Source organism: Calidris pugnax, unplaced genomic scaffold (genome assembly GCF_001431845.1).
Source record: "Calidris pugnax isolate Ruff unplaced genomic scaffold, ASM143184v1 scaffold39, whole genome shotgun sequence".
Lineage (NCBI taxonomy): Eukaryota > Metazoa > Chordata > Aves > Charadriiformes > Scolopacidae > Calidris > Calidris pugnax.
The window spans coordinates 940,534-966,476 of record NW_015090828.1 but is presented as its reverse complement, the minus strand read 5'-3'; the positions used below and the strand labels follow the sequence as shown (position 1 = coordinate 966,476).

Sequence of the window (25,943 nt, the reverse complement as noted above, 5' to 3'; positions counted from 1 at the left end):
AGCTGCTTGCAACATTCTTGCATATTGATTTAGTGTCTTGTTCCTCATGGGAAAAAGTTACCTTTAATCACTCAATAAAGTGAACCAGACACTGAAGCACTGTTGAAAGTCAAATGAGAATAACACTGGGATAGTAAAAACTTCATGCCTAATGAGCAGCAGTGTAATAACCACGTGCAGCTCTTACAATGATCCAGTTCTGGACATCCTCTGGGGTTTGACCCAGTTCTCAGTTAAGGCACTAAAAACCAGCCACAGAACAGCCTCATTTCCTACCACTGCTGGAACTGAAGTAAGGGAGCTGGCAGCTGGGCTCAAACTCACAACAGGATAATCTGAATTAGGTGTTGGAAGCCACTATTCACTAAGCAGAAATGGCTTCAATGGAGGGACCAACTTCATCTGAAGTTCTGAAAAAGTTACAAACAGAATGCTTTACTTAATTTCTAATATGAAGTCTGGAATTAAGAGTCTTTATTTATGCTAGATTTCATCAATGGAACTGCTCCAGTTTACATAGTAAGAGGAGGTGCACACATACAGCAATTGTGCAGAATCATTTGCTGCTACCACCATGTAGCTCTCAAGGCTTCCATCCCCACCCTGTAAACAGGAACACGGTTAAGAGAGAAAACAGGAGGAGCTCTGTCCCATGACTAATAAACTATTACTGTCTCGTACCTTCGATGGAAATATCTATAAATATTTCCAGCTCACTCCAAGTACAAAAGATTACTTTTGTCAAGCGTACTGGAATGGATTTACAGTAGCCACATGCCCTCATGAAAGATCCATGCTGTGTTTAATCGTGAGAAGCAGTGGTAGCAGCAGTGGCAGAATATTCCATGGAATTATATACAATTTAGATCGGAGTCCTCCCTGTCACGGATTAAGAACTGTTGTGTATTATGTTACAGATACTAATCTTGAATAGAGAAGGTACCGTGTGATCCAGTCAGAGCCACATCAATCAGCACGCTAACCTACACAGCTCTTTTCGAGTTTTGCCTCTTTAAAAGATTCATAAATTTGTGATTTGACAGTCCCATTCGTGAAAGGCCAGGAGAAGAAGGGAGAACTGCCCCTCCTGAAATCCAAGAGGGAAGAAGGGGAGCTGTCACTCCCTTAACTTTTGGAGGGGAAGGGCAAATGCATTTCCCTCACACCACCTCATCCTGCCTCCGTGCCAGCATCACAGGGTGAAGTTGCACATACAGATTAGTCACCTACAGAGTCCCAGAAATCTCCTCCCTTTGTTTTCCTATCATCTCCTACTGTTTATCTCCTGTGGTGAAAGCAGTTTAAGCGTCATAATCTGCTCCTAACTGGGTGAACTGGAGTTAAGCTAAACCAAACATAATTTTGCAGAGTCATGTGCCTTTCCCCCCTGCGTGACAACACACCACAGCTGCTCATACCCTGCTTGGGAGAGTTGTGTCTGCGTGGCAGGAAAACAGCATTGGTTCAAAGGAGCTGTTGAACCAGTAACTTGTAATCTTCCTTTTGCCTTGAGGCTGGATCAATAGGACTGCGGTTTCAATACTTTGCATAGCAAGACAGGAGGACTGTAAGAAGGCCATCTGCTGGGAAACCAGTAACATTTTCTGACCTTGGGTCTGCGAGTATTTGCTGTGCTTTAAAGAGAACATACTGCAGGTAAAATAATAAATATGACTTAGTCTAGCATAAGCTGAAGAAAATATATGGAAGCCTGTAAAATAGAAAGCATATTTTAAGTGTGTAGGCAAAGGAACAAGAGCTGGAGGCACAGCTGATAAACAGTTAGATATGGACTAACAATAGGCAGGATATCAGCAATTCGTACAGGACTAACGAGGTTCTACACAGGACACCTGTGGTACGCTCGAGGGGGTGATGAGGAAACATCCAGATATAGCATTTAAAGATATGCAATAGGAATTGAATGTCGTGTGCTGGTAGCAACTGACACCTAAGTGCACCTTGTGCATAGACAAACTAACTAACCAACCAATTAACACATACACAATCGACACTGAAAGGAGAATCCATGATCCAGCCTGTAAGGAGCAGACTACAATATATGTAAAAGGGAACTGGACAGATGAACAAGGCATTCTGTGTTCACCTTGGTCACCATAAAGAGTATAATTTCTTCCAGACTAAGCATAAACAAATTTTGTAGCTGTCAGAGCCTTTTACTTGACTCTAACCTTCCTTCGTTTCTTTAATATGGGTCAGTTTTAAGTCTTGATAGAAGTTTTGTTCCAAATAACTCATGCTCTTATATCACTTGGTTTTTATAAACTATTCTTCTTTTCCAAATGCTAACAGCAGAGCTTTCCATTCAGGAACACCTCTTCTTTTTTGTTTTATGTAATGTGATAGAGAAAGCCTGACTGAAGGAGCTGCAGTAACAGAGAAATAGCCTCACACACACTCCAGTTCAATAAGGAGATGGAACATAGAACTGTAATGTAAAATTACAGGTAAATTTGTTACTGATGGCTCACTACGTGAAATCGCAATTGCTCACTCTGTCATGCTCCAATAGTAGCACATAGAGAAGAAAATCCGAAAGTGTTTCAAATAAAGGGCACAAGAAGTCTTCAGAAGGTAAAGCAATTTGATTTTCAATAACAAAATATTTTTTCATTAAGAGATTAGTAAATTCACCTGGAAGTAAACTCTATGAAAAAGCTGGTGCATATTCTTCACAAATACAAAGAATTGTCTGGCACTAACTGGAATTGAAAGGACTTGTTTTGTTGGCTTTGTTTAAATCTTTGACTAGCAGTGCACTGTATGGACACTGCACCTGACCGTTTGTATCCATGAAACCCTTAAGACCTCAAACGTGTTTTCCCTTTGTGGTCAAATGCTCTTTATCATTTCTTATTCTTAGTGTCTGCAATACCTGCTCAGAAAAATTGCTGCCTTCTATCTTTAGAACACGCCTAATCCTGAGATTATAGCTTCCAGTTAAAAAGCAGTCAAGAAGGACAATGTATTGTAAAAGAATAAGAAAGCTCATTCCCCACACTAGCAATTAGCCTATTTACATTAATTATTCAATTGCCTCATTCTACAATTTCCCTGCTGTTCTTTTGTGCTTCCTTTCTCCTTGTGGCATGTTACAGCTCACATTACCTCACTTTGATACTTTGCTCTCTTCCAAGGGGAGCCATGAGTCTAAAACATTTATTTTGTTTGCTAATAACCTGTCTGTGTAGACACTTTGGAACTGTAATGGCACTAGAAAAACAATTCCAAAGCCTTCAAAAGAACTAACAGACCGAAACAATCATTATGACCTAAGTGGAATGACTTAGTATATGAAGGATCACCTTCTTTCTCAGAAAACAGCAAAACACCTCTCATTTCTTAAGGAAGAAGCTGAGAACTAAATTAGAGCTGATGAAGTATTTGGGTTTTGTTGTATGTTATGTGTCTGTCTTGACTTTAGACATAGAATCATAGAATTGTCCAGGTTGGAAGGAACCTTTAAGATCATCTACCCAACCATCAACCTAACTGATAAAAAACCATCACTAAACCATGTCACTAAGCACCATGTCAACCTGTCTTTTAAATACCTCCAGGGATGGTGCCTCAATCCCTTCCCAGGGCAGCCCATTCCAAGTCTTAATAACCCCTTCAGTGTAACCCGTTCAGTGTAAAAATTTTTCCTAATATCCAATCTGAACCCCCCCAGCACAACTTGAGGCCATTTCCTCCACATCCACAATCAAGTACCAGAATCTGTCACAGGATCTAGACACTTAACTCCCAATACTGTACTGTCTTTGAAAAAAACACGATTAGAACATCTAGTAGATGTTTGATAGGAATATGTGCTGAAAATATAAAAAACAGTGTTCCATCTCACAGTGAACAGATTTATCATGGTTCTAACAACTATGTGTAAATCAACCCATATTGAGAATATATATAAAACTTCAAAGACAAACTGGTTGTTGTATAGTGCACCAATAGAACCGGTATGTGTAGGTTATAAACATTATTGCTTTATAATTATTTCAAAGTAAAGTAAAATTACAGTATTATTACTATTTAAAGGCCATGGTACAGAAACAGTGAGCCTATCATCAGTCCTGCAAATGCTAGACACAGAGTTTCCAGCCTGACTTGTCTCATTCAGTGTTCAGCAAACCCTTTCTATAACACAACAGAGGGCTCTCATTCATCCTGCGTAACCACTGGGATGTGAATATCATTCATCTCTGGGTCTGAATTCAGCAGTGATGAAAAGCACAGGACTAAGCAGCCTTGGCAAATAGCATGCCTGGTTTAACCACAGAACAGGGACAACAGGGGTGACAGCAGTGCACGCCTCCCCACTCAGACCTAACATTATACCTCAACCCATTTTCTAATGTAGGGTTATGTGAGGAGAGCGTAATTTGGTGTTCAAACTTGTTCCATTTCTGTTCTTCCTGCCAAGATTTCCAGCAAAAGTAACATTCACTCCTAACAACATTTTTGGAGAAATCCACACAGATTAGGAATGACAGTTAATACTACATGACTGTGACTTTTTTTACGTAAAATCAATGAAGTAGCAATAACTATCAGCCTGTGTCAACTTGGGTGCATCCCTGCAGCAGCCACAAGCCACGGAGTCCACAGATATTCAAACTGCTGATCACGACTGCGTCAGCCCTCTCTCTTTGAGAACAGGCTGGCACAGTAGAAAACAGAGAAATCTACCGTTTCGATAAAGAGAGTAAGATACAGTCACTTCTAAATCTATAATCTCAAAAGTCTTTTTTCAATCTTATCCACAGAATTGTTCAAAATAAATTCTGTAACTCCTTATTAATCTCACACCTCCCCTTCTTCATTTACTTGCACAAATGAGAGACCCCAGAGCTGTCCTGCAAATGTGTGCAAGATAACAGGTACATTGTAATAGACAACTTTTATTTTAACTGTTTTAATCATTTGAGTCAGGATTCTCTGATTCCATTCCAGATGTTTCACAGTCACAGGATGTTTTAGATACCAAGCTTTGCACATAGCTGTTTTTTGGACGCATCTTTCAAGCCCTGTGAAAGACAGTGGAAAAGCTCTCAGTGAATTCAGGAGATTTTTAATAAGATCTGGTATCTTTTTCCCAACAAGATAACCCATCAACAACAATTCTAAAAGGGAAAAAAAAATCCCAGAGCCCTGAGACTGAGTTTACTTAGTGCACAGATAGATTCTCTCCTTTTCTCAAACAGAAGTAAAAGCTAGATAAGAATAAAACAGTGAAATAGCAAATAGATCATTAATGTCAAGAAGGCTGTACTTCTGCTGATTTACACAACACTTACTTTACATCTTCCTAATATGCATTCATTGAATGACTGGAAGGTTCTTCTTCAAGAGCAGAAGAAAAAATCTGCTTTTACATTCAAAGCAGCAAACTGTATTCGCTATTAGATGTTTTTCAAACGAAACTACTGCCTTTTCTGTGTCCCTTAGAAAATACTATAATACAAGCTTTATTTTATAAGCTATATTTCCCACAGTTCAGCTACACCAATATACGCAGTTCTGCTCCTGCTGTTCAAGGACTCAAAATTAGTAGACTATCAGAAATGTTAAGTCTTGAATCCTTTACTGAGAGCATCTGATTTGCAAAACCATTTAGGTCTGCTAGGTTTTCCTCTTTAAAACAAGTTTCTACCTGAAAACAATATTAGCCATCCGAAATTAAACCTTGATCTATAAACATTTGCAACGTCATCCTGTTAAATTGAAAATGGTCTTCCCTGGCTCCCTGACCTCAGGGATTACTCAGCTGCTGCTTCTCTCAGCATTTTTCTACCCGTCCTTCAACTTGCTCTGATCAGCTTCTTCACAGCTTTCCACTCCCTCAGCCAGTAACCTGCGCTGCCACCCTGACTTCCCTTGATAAAATGTTCTCCACAAAAGGAACCGTGCTACTGCAATTACATTTTAAAGGTAGAACCTTTAGGGCAAGTACCTCATGTTTCCAGATCTGTGATATCAGCCTCCGAACTTTCCTTTCAACCCGAAGGCAAGTAGAGATCTGATAGTGCTACAGTAGATGCTCAGCCAACATGCACACAGACAGGCAATGAATAAATTCCTCATTTTGTCATACCGTGTTATACTCACTGAGCCTCTGAAAGATCCCTTTTATATCGTGAATAAATAACATCAACAATCATAAAACGCTGGTCTCAACTAAAGCTGGGGAAATATTTAGAGATCAGCCCCCTCTGCAAACAGCAACCCCCTCCTATGTTCTGGATGGAAAATGACCCAGTGCAGAACAGAGTATGTGAGAGCAAAAAGTCTAACATCTGAAGTTAAAAAAATATGAAAAATATCAAAAATAACAGCTGGCAAAGCAGTGGGAACGGGAAAAAAAAAAAGGCAAAAGAACAGTTAAAGGACAAATGAAAGGCAGAGCAAACAAACAGAAATATCATCTGTTTTGGCCACCAGCATCCTTCTGTTAAATACTTATGGGAGTAAGAGGCCTCTAGTTTTGTTGCCATATTGAATATTATTCCCCATGTCTTATGCCTGTAGTAAACAGGAAACTACAATTTGCTACTGTTTGTGAAAGAGTTTGGCAAACTCTTCAACATATAGGGAAGGCTGGTAAATTTCCCTTTACCTGGCATGGGTCACACAGAGGTTTGAAAAGAAAATTCCAGGTCAAAGCTAAACTTGGCCAAAACAATGCGCGTCTTCCTCTCTAGCCCTTTTGAGACAAAGACCTCCTCATCATAAACACCAAATTTCGTCCCACCTTTTGAAGTGTACCAGCAGCTGAGGTCCTGGCAAAGCATGTTCTGAATTCAGATTTACAACAAAGTTTCATACATCTCGATACATCATTAGGATGCCCTTGTAAGTTAGATTCATCTGCCTATATTGATCAATTAGCAGGTCACAAGCTTTATTTCAATAAGTAAATAAAGAATAGAAAAAATATTTTTGGCTGGATCAAAATCTTTTTGGTTGCCCTCCCCTCCTCCCTCTGCCCCCAAATTGGAGGCCAGTTCAATTAAGAGGTGAGGTTTTTTTCCTGGAAAAGAAGAAGCTAAAGTATGTCAATACTTTCTAGTACTTTCCTCCAGGTTTTTTTGTTTGGTTGGTTGGTTTTCCTCAAAGTTTTTCTGCACTCCAAAATGCAACATAAACACTCAGTAATACCACCAAACATGGAGTACTGCATCTGTAAGAACCTGATGTTTAGCTTCCACCATTCCAGAAGAGTTCTGAGACAGGTGAATTGTTCACTAAGGATTAGGATGAATCTGACCAGAGCTGCAGAAGCTTAAACAGCTAACCCAGCAAACAGGTACCAAAGCAGCACTCGTGTGGATCTCTGCACGGAAAACCACTGAGCTCTGTGCTGGGAACCTATCTTAATTATCTTTGTCAGACTCCTTGAGTGGGAAGAGGACAAATGAGGTACTTTGCTCACTTTTATAAATGTCACAGTTTCTTAAGATATGAACGGCATGATCTGAGAAACTAAAGAAATCACGAATCCTCAATTCTTGCAGTGATTAACAGGCTAATCCAAAAGCCACTCAAGTTAGTAGAAAGACTGCACAGGCGTTAGCTCAAGCCCAGATGCCTTCTTAACTTCAGGCGTGAATTATGTGGGTAACTAATCATGTCAACTTTTATGGATGTGAACTTCCCACAAGCAGGGAAAACATTTACCATTGGACCGCACAGAAAGATCATGGTTGAAAATACTTTTGAAAAAATCTCCACAGATGAAATTTTAATCAGTTTGTCTCTCAGAAAGAAACCACACCAAATGTATTTTGTAGGAAAACAAAAAACCCCGTCTGCATCGTTGTTCATAAGAAATGGAAGTGTGTAGCATTTGCAATCTATTCACGACTGACTTCAGTGTGTTCGACTAATTAATTACGCCAATGAAAGTAACAGCTTGCTGATGTCTTCTAACACTTAAGGATTTGTGTATCACAGAAAGAAATCTGAAATATATGAAACATTAAACTTGTTCAGATATCTTCCTTGCCTGGTTCAGTTTAGAACGCCCACACATCTTCATCTTATGCTCAGAGAATCATGAAAGGAGGATCAAGGTCAGCTTAGTACTTTGAACAAAGAGATAGCAGATTCACCAAAGCAGCAAGGAAAAAATATTGATATTTACCTTAAAAGTCTTTCCAGTCCATCAATTATATCAGCTATTAAGCCAGAATTCTTTTATTCCATGTTTAAGTATAACAAATATAAAGATCATTGCTAAAACCTATGAAAATAAGAAGTCTTACCTGTCAATTTGATATCAAAGATTCAGTTGCATTGCAAACTCTACAGAGAGCAAAAGCCTCAGAGATGGTAGGAACTCCAGTAGATATGACAGCAAATTATGCATCTGAACAGGAATTGGTTTTCCCCATGTCATGAAAACTGCCTAAAATCATACACTCCCATGTCTTTCTGAGAAAAATCAAGATTTTTCAATAAATTTGGTTTGCAAAAGAAAATAAGAAAGAAAATGCTACCCCAGTTTAGAAAGCACAGCAGGGATTAAACAGATATTAATTTACCTGATCTTGCAAAATAGGAAAATTCTAAGCTAGTAATAGGAATGATGTAAAAATCTTGTTTTAAAAGGCACTATGTTTCACAATGTCATTAGACATTCCTTTTTGTGATGAAAGCTGACAATATTGTTTCCTGAGCATAACCTTACAGCTCTATTACATAAGAAATGAAGGATCAGTGTATTACCATGAAACCATTGAGCAATCCTGTTGGTGTTCCTCTCAAACCCAGCACGTCGAGGGATCTGCTCTTCTTTGAACCAGCGAATGATGACATCTCGGGAAAAGGGTCTAGAAGGACGCTCCCAGATGTTACTGCATTGGAAGGCAAGTAGTTACAGAAAAGACTCATACAGAGAACTAGCAGTGTATGAAAGCAAGGGACAATATGAAAATGAATCTTTTCCAAAAAGCACCTTGCTGTCATGAATTGCAGAACCTTGATTGGTTTGGGGGGTTTTTGGTTATCTCGCAAATTACTTTAAAGTTGTTTGGTGACTTCTGAGCTGACATTCTAATTTTAGTAATACTTTTTACATTGCATAGAAATATACCTTAACTGGCAGCTCCATGACAGGTAGAGTAGGAAAGCTAGAAGTACGTAACCAGCTACTGTACTGGGCACTGTGAAGCGTCTGTCTCACCAAATGAAAGTGAAATTACAGTACAAGTAGACATACCCACGCTAGCCTTCATCCTACTTATCTGAAGAAGAACAGTGATGAAGATTTGGTAATGTGATGACAATTTGTGATGGCAATTTGGTAATTTTATTTGTGGACATCAGCTTGATGATACACAACTGAGTCCTCTTTTCAGATTGTCTTACTGTTACTAAAAGTAGTGATTGTTTCTCTTCATATCAAGTGATGAAGCCCTCAGTGAATGTAACAGTTATTTCTAAATTACATAAACCTGTGTGAGTAGATCTGACCAATATTCATCATAAAATTTGAAAATACAACCACGATCAGGGGGAGAAAGTGAGAATTCAATTATAGATACATGTTAAAAAAAAAAACAACAACAAATTATCTGTGCTGCATATTTCTGTTTTTGAATATTTGCTATAAAGAAATAAAAACCCCTTTGAATTCTAGGGCTCTACAGTCCATTCTCATTTCTCAACTAATTTCTCTCTAATTCAGTTTAGTTTGGAAAAAATTGTCAAATCCAGAATTTTTTCTGCCTTGGGCCAAATCCCAGAATTACACAGCTACTCTGGTGGAGCTTGTCCAGTAGGGGCAGGAAGAAAAAATACAACCACAAAAGTAAAATAAAAAACCCACAGTAGGCAAAAGGTTAAAAGTGACCAAGTGGGCCAAAGAGTTTCATTGGGAAGAGAATACTCAGTAACATAAGACAGACAGTAGGAAAGAAATCGAATGGAAGCTTTCTAAACTACATAGGAATTATAAGAGAGATCTCAAGTAAAAATAATGCTATTTTCATGTGATTTCTTTTAAAAGAAAAGGCAAGGCAAGGTAAAAACTACAGGAGCTATGCTTTATGCTGAAAAACTTAGAGACATAACGCTGAACCCACATTCCCTTGAGGCAAAAAAAACCCGTGTCACACTAGTGGTAAATAACAACATACTGTGTATCTCCTCATTGACCACCCAGGCCACTGCCAAAATATTTCAGATACACATCTGCTCCTGCTTTACCATATTGCTGATAGGTGTGAGAAGTTGAATTATATACATTTACGTGTATTTACTATTAAAGCACATGTCTAAAGGAACTTTTATTATTCTAGATACCTTCACAGTAATGTCATGGACACCGACAAAGAAGAGTATTAAGAGATAAGAAAAATAAATACTGCCTGTTTTTTTGAAGTGTAGGCATAGCTTAGAAACAGATACATAGTATTAAACATGGGCTGGAAAATGATGAGAATATTTTTCAGCCTTTTTTTCTGGCCCTTTTTGAAAATGATCATATCTAGCACTACCAAATTCTACAGTAAAAAACCTCATCTCAGAAGCTCAGAACTTCAGGTGGAAGTTATGCAATGTCTTTTTCCAAAATCTACCACTTTTACTTTTGTTTTTGATACTTCAGTTTGAAGAAGACTTTATGTAGTTTGGAAAAACAATGAGAATTCCTTTGACAAGTTGATTCGATGATAACTTCAAAATCCCAACTCTCTGACAGTAAAATTCTGATTCCTTCTCAAACTGGGAGTTTTGGCTGCTGTTACCAGAGAGCTTCTGTGTCTCAACACAGCAGAGCAAAGAACGTGTCAAAGCAGAACACATTTCCAAACAACAAGGGACTGATTCTCTGATTCTCTCTGGTGTTACACTGACTGGTAAAGAAAAACAATGTAATGGGACTCGTTCCTTTCTGAGCTTGGATATTGTTTGTTGGGATTATTATTATTTTATTTTTAGCATTTAATGCTACCATCCTGCCAGTGCTCACATTGCCTTTATCACCACATGAAGCCAAATTAATGATACAAGATAAAACCAGAAAAAGACTAGAATGACTAGCACCCATCTGCTTGATTGGAATATTTTCCTCTTCCACAGTTCAGTCCCTAAATAGTCAGATGAAAGATTAATAAACACCAAAGACACTTGATCTTGTCTGAAAAAAGCCTTAAAATCCCTGAAAGTTGAGAGTGTGACAGCTCTCTATAAAATGTTTCAGAGAGCTGTTAACCAGCAGGCAGTTTTGGGCTTGAGGCTTAAGACCTGCAAAGGATTTGTCCAATTGACTTCTCCATATCACAGCCTTGCATACTAATCTCACAGTGACTTTTGAAGGACCCATCTCTCTCTCCACAAACTCTAAGAAATCTGTCTGAAAAAATGAATGGTGTTTAGTATACATTAAGTATTCAATCAGTTTTCATTTTTCTGTAATTGTTCTTTTTCTGGTCATAGTGAAAGAGCAAGACTGAGAATTTCCAGCAACTGAATGAGAGTTCATTGAAACGGTGGGGATTGGAGAGGGAGCAATTCAACAGAAAACTGTTTCAAAGTCACTCCTCTACAAACCAACCTGGATGCTGCAGAGAGAGCCAGCAAAGGACTCGCACTGTTGTTGTTCAGTTTTATCTCCTGATCGTTATTCAGGCTTGTACCCTGGAACAAATTACTCAGGCCAGCCACCCTTCCCTTCTGGATGGCACGCAGGGATTGTCGTCGGTACTCGTCCCGGGCCCGGCGTGCTTTGTGGCTCCTCTCCTCATCTGCAGCTTTGGAGCGACGCACTGGGTGGAATGAATGGGAATAGAGGGGAGGAGAGACTTTAGAAATACAAACAGCCATCTACCCCTTTCCTTATAGAACAACTTACTACCTTTATTCCTTAAATGACCTGATTTCGAGAACGTTCAAATTACAATGGACTACCAAAGAGATGGCTAACTGGATGACTTCCCTGATGCTTCAAACACAGGCCCACCTCCAGAGGAAGCACACCAGACCTGAGCTATCAGTGAGCTGATCACTACTGGCAATAACTGAGCCTCTACATACTGTGATTATATCTGACACTTGCTTTGGCTGTAATAAGAGAAATTCTGCTTCGGGACATCTTTTCCACTGGCTGTGCATCAAGTGTTATGTTTCAAGAGTGAATGTTAACTACTGCTTAATTTTAAGTCTGCGTTTAACAGAATTCTTTGCAACTGTGCATATAACTAGAATTTCAGGAGCTACTCCCAAAATTTACAACTATAAAACCTAACACGTAGGCTGCACTTTTTTTTGTTAATGTTGCTTTCTTTCTGAAAGGCAGATATTGTCTTTGTTACGCTACTTAGAGTCACAGAAATCTCCACCTTGAAAATTGCAGTCTGAAAAATGGCTTCGGTAACAGCAGAGAAATTAGTAGCCATTGGGCAGGGCACGCTCATGCCTTTGGATGGGGCTGTCTCACACGTGAGTGTCCAAAATTGGATATGAAGAACCAGAATCTGTACTGGCAGATTTAATTCATACCTATCAACGGTACCAACCGGGGAGTTACACATTTCCATAACCTGAAATGAAGCTGCTGCTCTGCCCATTGCAGATCAGGCATCTTTCACTAAAGCTTCTTCATTTTAAAACTAATGTACTAACAACCCTGTCTTCAAAACGGTATAACTTAAATGCACCAAGAAGAATCATACTGCAAATATTAGTCATCTATCAGCTCTTCTCTGGTGCCTCAAGCTCCATTTTGATGATTTTTTTGGAGACACAAATAACTTCAGGCAGGCAAATTATTCCAGTACAAAACAAACTTTAACATCCAGTGAAGCAAATATTAAAGCAGCAAGCTATTGCCTCCAGTAGCAATTATCAATCCTGCCATGACTTATCCTGGCTTAGATCATACCCAATTCATAAAGTGCACACACTATTTTTTACTCTGCTCTGATTGTACCTGTGACTAGGACTGCATGATATAATATCAGACAGCTGCATTTCATTAGGCTGTTTACATGCTTCTGGTTCACACTCCTGATTTAATGCAAGCGGAAGTATAAATGGATTTGTCCAAATTATGAAAAGGTTTAATGGAATCAAGGAATAAAAGCTCTCAAAGCAAAATGAAATGAAATACAACCCTCTGGGCAAATGAGGGAAAAAGAAAAGACCTTTAAGTTTAGAATTATATCAAATTGTGGAAAGGTATACAAGACTAAAAGCTCATCAAGATAGCATAATAAATGAGTCATAGATGTTTCATACGTATCCAACTGGCAGGATTTCTGTTTCACTTAACTACATACTGTGTCTAGCTAAAACTGCAGGGTAACAAACAACTGTACAGCACAGAAAACATGAGTAATGGGTTTCACTATTTATCTTACAGGTCGTTATTTTTCAGGGTAGATAATGTCATGTAAATATGCTATTTCAAAGGCCCAAGTACATTAGTTACAAAATTTCTGTGATTTATCCTTTGTAAAGCCACTCAGTAATGGCTGCTTTAAATGTGGACGTTTTGTTTGGAACAACAGGAGCGAGAGAAGGAAGATGAGTGCAATGCAGCTTGGTAAGACATTTAGAAACCAGTCGGTTTTTGTCACAATCACAGTACACAAACCAGGGCAGACTGCCTGGAGCTTTCTGGGATTTGTTTCTACTGATGTACAGACTGCCTGGTAATGAAAAAGGCAAGGTATCTTCATGCCCTGCTTTTCTCAGCAATGGATACTCTTTTCAGTGGGCATTCCTACTGTATTTTTGCTAGCTAATACATCTATACCATCAGAAGCTAGGGACCTGGACTATCTTTTCCCAAACAGTATCAAATTTTAGTATTTCTCATCACAAAACAATGGAAAGAGGTAGCAGAGTTTGCAACTGTCAAATATCAACATTCAGAAAACTTTTTGAAAGTATGTATGACATGCAGCCTTCCCTATCCATAACTATATATAACTGTTTACATATATGTATATACCCATATATGTGTCTGCATATATGTCAGGATCGGAAAGGCTGCATGCCATAGATATCTAAATGCATGCATATAGATTTTTATATATATGCACACACATATAGGCATCTCTTTCATGTTATGAAGAATTTTTATTGAAGAAATTTTATCTGAAGAATTGTATCATTGACCATAGGGACACAGAGGGTCTCTTAATCCTTTTTTTTTTTTGTATTACTGGAGCCCTCTATTCCATTCCTTATAGTTATTCCCAGAAATCTCTCTCTTTTCTCACATTCCTCTATCTTTAGGAGTTGTCTAGAACAGCTCTTACTGTGGATCTGGGTCACTATGTTATGCCCAATTTCTTTGAAAACTCTCTGATTGGTCAAGGGAATTTATGTCGGGTAAGTAATCAACTCGTTTTGGTGAATGGAATTAGTATTGTGGATAAAGATTCATCCAGCCTTTGCAGTCAGAAATCTACAAAAATTTTTCTCTCCAGACAAGATTATGTGTGTCACTTGAACTGTCCTCCCATTCCAACACGTCTCACAAATATACATATCTTGAGAAAATCACTCAAAGTCTGAACATAAATCTGGCCGTATTTCTGTAGCAGGTTCTTCTTACAATAGAATTTAGTGAATATTCATATTTCTTTCTTTGACTCTGAACCACCTCACTAGAAATAAGAACTTGATATCTGGATCCAAAGTCACAAATTCTGCATTACTTGCTGTATTTCAGGACACAACATAGCCTTTCACACAACATGAAAGCAAAAGGAGTCAGGATTTCTAATACTATCTTAAATGGGAACAGATTGGTTTTCTTGACTGACGGTCCTTTTACAGTAAATGTACTTCTGACGTGACCCCTGTGCAAAGCATTACATTCAATAGTCAGTATTTTCAGTTGGGAGATTAGATATCTGAATTACGTCTTTTGTCCTTAAAATCCCTGAATCATCACCATAAGTCCATCTAGCATCAACAATTACTACCAATAATTATCTACATTTTCTTCATCTTCCTATTATATTATGGAATAATGTCAGGACCGACAAGACTGGGAAATCAGGAATTTGAACGATTCGTCAAGCTCATAGGAAATCTAGAGTCCAAGATGAGTCCATCTCCACTACCAGTTTTCTTTTCATGTGTGTGATACCAACAACAGGTACATCCTCCTTTAGGGATCATAAAATCAAGCACACTTCTGCCCAGATGACACTGTAACTCGTGCAGAAACGCCTGAGCTGTTTAGAAAGGTTAGGCACCAATATGATCGTAGTTACAGTAGAGCAGGCCAAAAATGAGTTACCAAACCCTCCGGGAAAATTGGTAAAAATATCCCACCTGAGGTCTGTGCTGTCGCGATAATATGGTTATCAGCTCTAGAAAGAAACCGTTTATAGACAGCTTCAACATGTCCACATGACCTGCAGTGTGAACATACTCTAAGAAGAAGAAACCACAAAGCTTGTGTATGTAATAGCTCTTATGATCCTACAGGTGTCAATTTGAGTTTGCCTTGTTTACCTTGAACAGTTTACGAGAATCTGTTATTCCTCTATGCCAACCTAAAATGCAAGGTTGCTTTTAATATTTTCATTTAGGATTTGGAAATCTCTATGAACAGTCCTGGAAAAGTCCTAATACCAAACCTTTGGACACAGATGAGGATTAACCCATGCTGTACTGCAGCTGAAAGTAATCACATAATTTGTGAAAGAATAGGAACTCTTCCTTTTCTATAATCTATTTTGTGCTTTTGAAGAGCTGTGAGTTACAGTCAGAGCTTTGTGAAAGCAGAAAAAAACATATTCCATGAATATGCATCCTCATATTTAAATTATTTTGTTTCAGCTTTACCCTTGTTAATAATTCGTGGAAGGTTGTTTATGAGCAATTCAAAATGACTACTTAATAGATAAAATTCAATCTTCACATTTTCTGAATGCACATACAAATCACACAGTGTTTTTCCATTTCCTAATTAGACAATAACTTCCCACAAATGCTCTGCAATATGGCTCCAGTTCAGAAATCTTATCTGAAAGCACCGAATAATCCCATCCCTATTCAAGAACACACTCTGAGACCTGTTGAAGTTCAGTGAGCACATACTTAAGGTTGAGCACTGGCTTAGTTAATGCAGAGCTGAACTGGGGACTACTCACTTGAAAATTCAGCATTTTATCAAATGCTTCTGCCAGTAAACTTACTCACTTGAATTTCTGCAGAAGATAAGTACCATAAGAGCATAAATTCTTTTAAAATTCAGACAAAAATAAATTCATAGACATAGTTTGTAGGAGAACATAAAAATATAACAATACACAAGAAGCTATAATGAGTCAGGCTGGTATCCTGCTTCCAATTGAGACCAAAAGTGGGCGCTTAGGGAGAGGCCTAACAATAGATCAAGTCACTCAACTCTATTTACATTTTCACTGGAATAATTTTTGTCTGGAGATGAGCACAGCTGGTCACACGGTATCTGAGCACTTCGTTGCTTGATAGAGCTTGCAGAGGTTTGCAAGTGTACTAACAGAATGCCTTTCGTAATATTCAATCAGGTTAATATTTATGCTCCACTTTTTCCTATTATGTTTTGCAGATTCCTTATCTGTTCTCATAGAGGGAGGTCACACTTGGAGATTGTGATATAGGGCATTGTTTATTGAATACTCTAGAAACCTACAAAATGGAATAGCCTGTAAGAGAGGTTCAAAACTAATCAGAGTATATACATTCCTCTGTCTAAGCTTAGCCTTAGGTTCTCATTTCTCAGTTTCAAAGAATAAGAGCTATGAACAGTGGATACTTTCACTCTTTTCCACTATTCATCTTCTCATTTGCCAGTCAATATACTTGCTCCAAATATTAACTCACAACTGCCCTCTAAAATATCCCAACATATGTCTATAATATGAAATCAAAGTGCATAATTGCTCTCACAACATATTTCTTTTCCTTTTAGTACTGATTTCTCAAGCTATTCTACATTTGTTATTTAGTATATTAAAAAGCACTAAAATTATGTATTTCAATTCACACAGCAGTTCTACAGGCTTTTATTGTTATTTGGCACAATCAGGCAAACAGCAGAAGCAAACTGAACCGAACAACAGAAACTAATATTAGCAACACTTTGCTTATTGCCTTGGCAATAAACAGCTGAGGGATAATGTGATGAGGGGAGATGAATCCTCATCACATTCTAAATTCCATCTACTAAATAAATTAGTAGTGTCATCAATATCATTGCTACATTTGCTCTGTACAATAGCTGCTGCTCCTCTTCAGTACTGACCCCCCAACACTGTTGAATATGAAGGGCTGACTTCAAGGAGGTAAGATGCAAAGGAGCCTGGCCTTGTTCCTAATGAGCAATATGGTTTCCATTGCAGGTGTGTAGAGACAAAAGATGTTAATATTACATCTGCTTGTAATTCTCTTATGCATTCATGCATTTATTTATTGCTTAGAAAAGATGACAAGCGGATAGCTGGATAGATGTGCCTAACTTGACTAAATTTCCTCTCAGCGTCCCAAAGGAATACTTGAAGACAAAACAAAAGGATTACCATAAAAAGGGAAAAAATTAATCAGAAACTGAAATAAAAAGTGAAAAATCTGGTGATCCTGAGATACTAGTTCATTCCATAGCAAATTCAGAGGTTCCCACTTCCAAATATTTTCTCTTGCCTGTCTGCTAGAGGTTCTGGCTTCTGCAGCAGTAAAGGAAACAGAAGATGTTAACATTCCTCAGGAAGCTCACTGCAGAGTCTGATGGCATAGTCTAAACCAGCCAGGAACTGGTTTCAGATAAGGCACTAAACACTGCATCTTCATATCTTAAGTTGTCACACCCATTTGCTAATGGAACACAGTTCTAAGCCCTCAAACCAACTGGGATAAATTGAGACACTGAGATAAGCGTAAGAGGATAAACAAGGATGTGATACACTCTAGTCATTAGTCTGCAGTTAGTTTAATGCTAAATCAATTACTGATAACAGCATAAACTCTGGCAGCACAGAATTTATAGCAGGCTGCAAAACCCAACTGTGGTGCCGCCAGCTAGAAGGTGCTGAGGTTGGATTTTGCCTGGGCAGCACCGTAATTGATGGCCAGGCTAGAGAGCTTGAAATGATGTGAGCAGCAGCTGGTCGCCCTTTTTTGACCACAAGCAGACAGGCCCCTAGGTATTGAGGCACACGGCCTGGAGGTGACTGAGCTCCTTCAGAGCATACAGAACACTCCAAAGGTGACACAAGAAAAAATATTAGTGGTACATTATATCCATCAGCATATGATGCAGCTGAAAGGGTTTTGACAGACCAAGAACGCCACCGCAGAAATCATGTTCAAAACCTTTCATAGCTTGTTCCTTCCCTCCCTGCTTTCTCACAGAATTCCTCTATTGCATTTCTGGTATCTGTCCCTGTACATTCCCTTAGAAACAATTTCAAACCCTGGTTACCTCTTCAATGCAATATTAAGAATATGATACCTGCTTTTAGTAATGTTTATAGCATTTTGTTTTATTGACAATTTCAGTGTAGAGACAGGCTAGATTTTTTTTTTTATATAATAAGGTTGCAAATATATTTTCTTACCTTATCCACCATCAAAGACGTGCTAAAGTACATAATGCCATCCTCTATGCTAGGTTGCCAGCTGATGCTAATTGACAATGCCTCATTTTCTACAAAACTAAGGGGCTATTTTTTCCCTCATTCTGTTCTTAAACACTCAAAATACAAAAAGCTACAGTTTTCCTTTCTGAACAAACACATACACCTGGATTTAGATAATTCTTCAAGAAATAAGTACCTTCTCTTTTTTGACAGTGTAATATACAGAGATTTTATTGATCAAAAATGAGCATAGCCAGCTATAAGCTTGGAAAATTGCACCAGCATATCTCATATAGATTTAATTCATGTTGTACAGAATGATTCACTATCACATTAATCCCAGGTAATAGGACTTCAGTAATTAGTCTTCAGGAACTCCTGAACTGATGACTAAAACCATAAAATAAACTCATTGCATATTTTGAAACATTTCTTTTACTTCTGTCAGGAAATAAGTAACACTACAGCAATATTTTCTTCCTACTTCAAGGGGTATTTCATGCAACACATACTGACTATCAGCTCCCTAAAGCTCCATTTTTAGTATTAGTTGACTAACCTTTGTGTTATATATAATTAACACAATAACCCCTCATGAGCTAAAACTTTCCAATCACTACATTTCCTTTTTCTGCAGAGTAATCAAATGAGTACAGATGTGGCAAATAAAATATTCTTCCTCCTTCCCCAAAAATGCACAATTCTTATCGCAAACAAATTTCCTCCTTCTAAAGCCAACTATACAATAGAGTCCAGATGGAGTAGATGTACATTTTATTAAGTCTTATTTACTCATAAAGTAGGCCTTTACTTACCTACAGTATGAATGTGTACATATATACAGTAATATTTTTTTCTGGTCCTTACAGGCTTTTAAAAATCACACCAGTATTTTTAAATTAATAGTAATAATAAAGAATTTCAGGGTGACTAAAAAGGAAGAGCACCTCAATAGTGTGAGGTCATGATCATAAGGATTTTTTTCAGGGCAACAATCTAAGTATTATTTACTGGAATCTTTTGAAATGGAGTTTTAGTGATGATGTCATAGCTTGACCCCATCACCATATGGCAGCAATTAAAATCCAGATGAAGACAGATTTTACTCTCTTCAGAGATAGGTGAGGACAAGCTGTCAAAATAACTGTATCCAGAATTATTATTACTAAGCCAAAACTGTTAATTAATTACATTAGACAAAAATCAATGATCTCAGTCACTGTACATGACAAATTTTCTATAAGGCATTGACAAAGATTCTTTTTCAGAAAGAAATGTGAAATGTGGTAAACTCACAGTAATTTGTTTGTCAAGCTGGTAATTTCCTGCATAACAATATATCGTTTGCATTGCTCTAGGTAGATTTTCAGCAGCATCTTTTTCCATTCTACAAGTCTCCTTTATTTGCTTTTAGAAATACATTAATCCTGTGAAGGTAAATTTTACTTACACTGTTCTTCCCACTCCTGGTCATCGTCACTGTGTTGACTATGCTGCTGAGCTTGCTTGAGGCTCAGATACAACTCTTTTGCTCGGATTTCTTCCTGTTGCCTTATTTGTTCTTCACCCTTTTGTCTTTCCTCTTCTTCTCTTTTCTAGGCAAAATGAAGTAAAGCAGAGGTGACTAAAGAGGAAAAATGTGCCAAAAGTTAGGACACTGCTTCAGTTGCTTCCTCCCACGGGGTAGCTATGTCACCTTGGACCACTGTCTCTTCTAGCTTTGGGTTTCTCACCTTTCACAACAAACAAGCTTCCCACCTCTTAGGAATTTCTGAGGAAAGTATGTTTTGAGATGCACGGGTATCACAGGAATAAGGAACATGCAAACACCTAATACCTGAAATCTACACAGAAAACATGTTTTATCAAGTGGCACCAAAGCCTGTGCTATCCTACAACCCATAAACCCAGTGGAGACATCACTGTCACTCCAGCAGTACACACATCATCTACAGAATCTGTAGAATTCAGAAACTGATTTACTGGTGTTCTTAGTTTAGCAACTGTCACCATGTGTCATCATAACCCAACACAGAGAACAGTATTTTCCAAATACCAAAATCATTACATTCTGGAAGACAACCCAGATACTTCAGCACACACTTTGCAAATTCTAGCTACAAGTAACATACAAAAAAGTTCCAAGAAGACCTTCAAGGAGATGGAAATCTGATAAAGACTGCCTCTACATCTGGCCTTTTGCATACTATAACACAAGAGCTTGATTCCTGCAGAAATTGGAATCTGTATCTGTTTTCTAATAAATTTTCCCAATTTTCTTAGGTAGTGAAGAAGAAAATTCAATTCATTGTTCAGCTGACCCTCCCAAAAGAATGCAAAACTGAACTTTATGAAGTGTTATTTGCACTATTGAAATAATTTGAGTTATGAATAAGAACAGGTTTTTATTTAATTTTATAATGGAACCAACACTATACCCTTTTGGGTAACAAACTTATAGATAAGTTATAAGTCATTGAGTAAAATCTCTCTGAATTACTAACCTAGTGACCTAACCTAACCTATAAGTAAATGAAGCCCCAAGTAGATTGTGAGTTGTTGCAAAATGTTAATCCTATCAACTTTCTAGGGTGAAGCAACTGACAACCAGTTGAATAAAATCTAGTGAAACTCTGCTTTCTTACTCTAGGAGGTTCGGGGGAGATCCTTCTGTCTTCCTTAAATAAGTTTTGTTTATTAAAGATCAGAAGTGGGATTTCATAAAATCTTCACATTTTCCTAACTGCTCCCTTTTGGTGGGGTTTTAGTATTTCATTGCAACGGGACCAGCAATAATTGAGCATAGGGAAAAAAAAACCAAACCAAACCAATGCAAAACCAAACCACCCCAACGATTATGTTAAACTGGAATAAAAAATTTCTCAAATGCACCAACATGGTCTATCAATCAGCTGAGTTAATGTATTTGAGCCAAAGTCTAGCTACAGACTTTGTACTGGCAATTTATTTTTTTCTTGAGATATAGTATGATGTAAAGTCTGAAAATTATGTTCAGATGTAATTGGATTTAGGGGAATTGGACATAGTTAGTTTCCTTTTTATTATATCATATTTGTGCACTGTGAACTTCCTGGAAAGGCATATTTCCTAAGTTTGAAAACAAACTTTGCTCGCAGCAGGATTCACAGCATGACCAAAACTACCCATGGTCTATTTTAATAAGTACTGCAAATATGAGTGGAGAGATTTAAAAAATGGCACTAAAACCAAATTCTATTATTCTCCAAACTCCATCTGTGGGAGATGCACAACTGAGCTTTCATGATGTCACTCATAAACCTGCAAGAAGCAACTTGCATACCTAGTCTTTTTGAATGTAGGTTCTTCCTGTTCAGTGTTTGAAGATGCTACTTATATGGAAATTCAAACTATACAGAAATGTTTGCTATAGTTCAGCCATTTTTAGGCTGAAAGGGGTTGAACTCTCCAAAAGCTATGCTAATTTAGTAAAAGCCCATATTAATTGATTAAGCCCTTCCCTAAAGTAAATAGTTTGTGGTTTACAGTACATTAGAAAAGTACTCATTCAAAGGCTGTCCGTCTTAACACCTGCCAGGGCACCAATATCAAAAGCAGCCCAAATACAGTAATATGAATGTCCAAACAATATTGTTGTTTAATGCCCCTGGGAGAGATTCATACGTATTTTCCCAAGAGTGAAACAGGTATCTGGAATGTCTGTCTCGTGAACAGGAAAAAATCTTTTGTCCACCATGGGGAAGGAAAGGATTATTTTTTCTCTCTTCCTTCCCCCTCCCCCAGTTCTCTCTAGCTCTGCAAAAGTTATCTATTGTCAACCAGAAATCTGGAATTAAAGGAAAACAATTCTAATTCTTTTCAGAAGGCAGCTTTCCAAAGCAAACGATATTGCTGTTTGCAACCTCTAGAAGCTCGGTGAGGGCCAGAAGCTGCAGAAGGAATCTGGACTGTTTGGTTGTTCTGGTCATGGATCACAACAGCATGTTTAAGGAAGAATGACATGTTATATTTGCATGAATACAGAAATAACAGTGTAGATCCAAGTGTGAATAAACAAGGACAGGTGTCTTGACTTTCACAGGGATGGTTTGCTTTGGAATAGTCAGCCAGCTGACAAGGTTCTAAATGCTTTTCTCCATTAACAATTCAAAGAGACTAAAAAGAAGTAAGCAATTTAACAGTGACAAGCAACACCATCTTCAAAGTGGGAAAACGGAACAAATGCAATCTCCACCCTTTGAAAGAATTCAACCTTTTCCATTTCCCTAAGTAACATAAATCAACATTTCTCCATTTAGCACAACTGAGCTCCACCAGTTTACACCAGCAGAGGATCTGTCTTCTATGATAATACAACAAATCAAAAGACTTGAAATATTGGGTATTAATAGCGAAGTACCTGCGTAGAGAATAATAGTTCCATAACACACATGATGAACAATAAATTAGACTTATTATTTCTGAGAAAGAAAAGCCTGGCATTGTTCTTCAGTCAATTTTTTATATTTTAATGCTACTGTCTTTGATTATTTCTAACATCATCCTCCCATTGTTATCTTCAGAGTCCTAAAAAGATTAGTTGAGCGGACAGTTTTTGAAAAGTCAGTGCTTTTAGGAAGCACTGATTTCAAAGCCCAGCAGCTTCTTCAGAATGAAAAAAAATAAATTAAAAAATAAATTATCCTTTTACGTACCCCATAGAATCAGTAATTCTATAAATCAGTTGTTGCTAAATGGCTTTGTTCTCTTCCTGGAAAAAGTATGCAATCAGCTATTCTTTATTCTTATCAGGAGAATATTCGCTTAGCTTCGCTTCCTAAAAAAATCCAATACATTTAGGCCATCTATTCAGGAAGATGGACAGACACATGGGCAATCCTGGGTGATCAAAATGTTTTCTATTCAACATCTCAAACCACAACTTAATATGGGAAAAGAAAAATGAAATTTTAAAAAAAAAAAGAAAAATCACTCTCACAGCAGGTTCCCTGAATCACATGAGTTTTGTAACAAGTTTTGCTTTTTTAACGTAGCTATTGTTGAAGCTTTTTCAGTAAAAAGATGAAAGTGTCTAAAAAAACCTCAAAACCAACAAAAAATCAGAATTCAAGTAGAGTTTGAGTTCTTAATGGAAAGCAGTGATGCCTACTAAGAAAATTCTACCTTTTTTTTTTTTACTGAGGAGATTTAAGTCAAAGAAGTAACAACAAGAAAAACTTTAATGTTGGTATTTGATTCTGAATTCACAAAACTTCTTCATAGCATCTTCCTTTTTAAAGTAAGCAAAAATTTAAATTGTATTTATTTAAATTAGCACGTGAATGCACATGCAAGTAAATTGTGCTACTCCTTAAAGGTGTGTGAGGAGAAACAATCCTTGTTAGCATCACACAAGAAAGAAAAGACTTCTGTTTGTCAATTATGAGTATGTGTTTGGATTTAAAATGAACACCAACTGAACTTTTCAAGTTCACTCTACTGGAAGAATACAGCGACCAGTTTATCTGCTTCTCCCTGTGAACACAATCCTCCACATCAGAGCTGAGAGAGAAGAGCAAAAATAACCTACAGACACCACCTTCTGCCGGAGAGTTGAGAGATGGTGTATCGTGTGCTGTGACCCTTTTGGCTCTTCCAGAATAGTTAAGAAGGTGACAATGCAGTATGTAGTTGCAAATTGCCAAGAAATACTGACCTGCTGCGACAAATCACACTGGCAATTGAACAGGCAGCAGTAATCCTCTCCTGCTTTAACTCCACTGGAGAATTTGAACATGCTAAATGATCTTATCTAGCCTCTGGCAGTTGAGCATTTACCACAGACTTGTTACTTGTTACTGTAGATGCGTGCATCACAATGTTTCATAGCTTTACTGCAGCCAGCTCTAAATAATATTTAATATTAGCCACGGTTAGCTTCTAATGTTTCAGTCCAATGCAGATGAGAGAAGATGAGGTCAGCATTTATTGTTTTGCTGCAGAAAGATTTAAAAAAATAAAAAATGCACTGAGAAAAAAAAAGAAAAATCACTCTCACAGCAGGTTCCCTGAATCACATGAGTTTTGTAACAAGTTTTGCTTTTTTAACGTAGCTATTGTTGAAGCTTTTTCAGTAAAAAGATGAAAGTGTCTAAAAAAACCTCAAAACCAACAAAAAATCAGAATTCAAGTAGAGTTTGAGTTCTTAATGGAAAGCAGTGATGCCTACTAAGAAAATTCTACCTTTTTTTTTTTTACTGAGGAGATTTAAGTCAAAGAAGTAACAACAAGAAAAACTTTAATGTTGGTATTTGATTCTGAATTCACAAAATTTCTTCATAGCATCTTCCTTTTTAAAGTAAGCAAAAATTTAAATTGTATTTATTCAAATTAGCACGTGAATGCACATGCAAGTAAATTATGCTACTCCTTAAAGGTATGTGAGGAGAAACAATCCTTGTTAGTATCACACAGGAAAGAAAAGACTTCCGTTTGTCAATTATGAGTATGTGTTTGGATTTAAAATGAACACCAACTGAACTTTTCAAGTTCACTCTACTGGAAGAATACAGCGACCAGTTTATCTGCTTCTCCCTGTGAACACAATCCTCCACATCAGAGCTGAGAGAGAAGAGCAAAAATAACCTACAGACACCACCTTCTGCCGGAGAGTTGAGAGATGGTGTATCGTGTGCCGTGACCCTTTTGGCTCTTCCAGAATAGTTAAGAAGGTGACAATGCAGTATGTAGTTGCAAATTGCCAAGAAATACTGACCTGCTGCGACAAATCACACTGGCAATTGAACAGGCAGCAGTAATCCTCTCCTGCTTTAACTCCACTGGAGAATTTGAACATGCTAAATGATCTTATCTAGCCTCTGGCAGTTGAGCATTTACCACAGACTTGTTACTTGTTACTGTAGATGCGTGCATCACAATGTTTCATAGCTTTACTGCAGCCAGCTCTAAATAATATTTAATATTAGCCACGGTTAGCTTCTAATGTTTCAGTCCAATGCAGATGAGAGAAGATGAGGTCAGCATTTATTGTTTTGCTGCAGAAAGATTTAAAAAAATAAAAAATGCACTGAGGAAAAGACAAATTACAGTAATTTATTTTTTTACAATGGAAAACTGAGCTTCTGGCTGCCACAGCTCCTGGGGTCTCCCTGGGGAGTCTTATGGGATACAGAACAGCTGAATGACTGCCATCCTGCTCAGGGCAAAACCTGCAAGACATATTTACTACAACAGTCCTCTCTGAAGCATGGGATGCCTGAGATTCCTCAATGTTTCAGGCTGGCAGGAAGAGTCTTTGGCAGCCCCAAGAGCTGGAGGTAGTGGGCTGCATTACAGCTG

General features: G+C 37.8%; 1 protein-coding gene across 1 annotated transcript in view; it reads right to left on the bottom strand.

The window, feature by feature from the left end:
• The window catches only part of SH2D4B (SH2 domain containing 4B), a 64,074-nt gene that overhangs the window by 19,211 nt on the left and 18,920 nt on the right, over positions 1–25,943 (bottom strand). Inside the window, exons 4-7 of the mRNA XM_014940401.1 lie at positions 20,056–20,200; positions 11,575–11,789; positions 10,444–10,448; positions 8,749–8,876 (exon numbers count right to left, since the gene is read on the bottom strand). Of these exons, the coding sequence (XP_014795887.1) occupies positions 8,749–8,876; positions 10,444–10,448; positions 11,575–11,789; positions 20,056–20,200 (493 nt within the window). The remainder of the gene's footprint in view (positions 1–8,748; positions 8,877–10,443; positions 10,449–11,574; positions 11,790–20,055; positions 20,201–25,943) is intronic.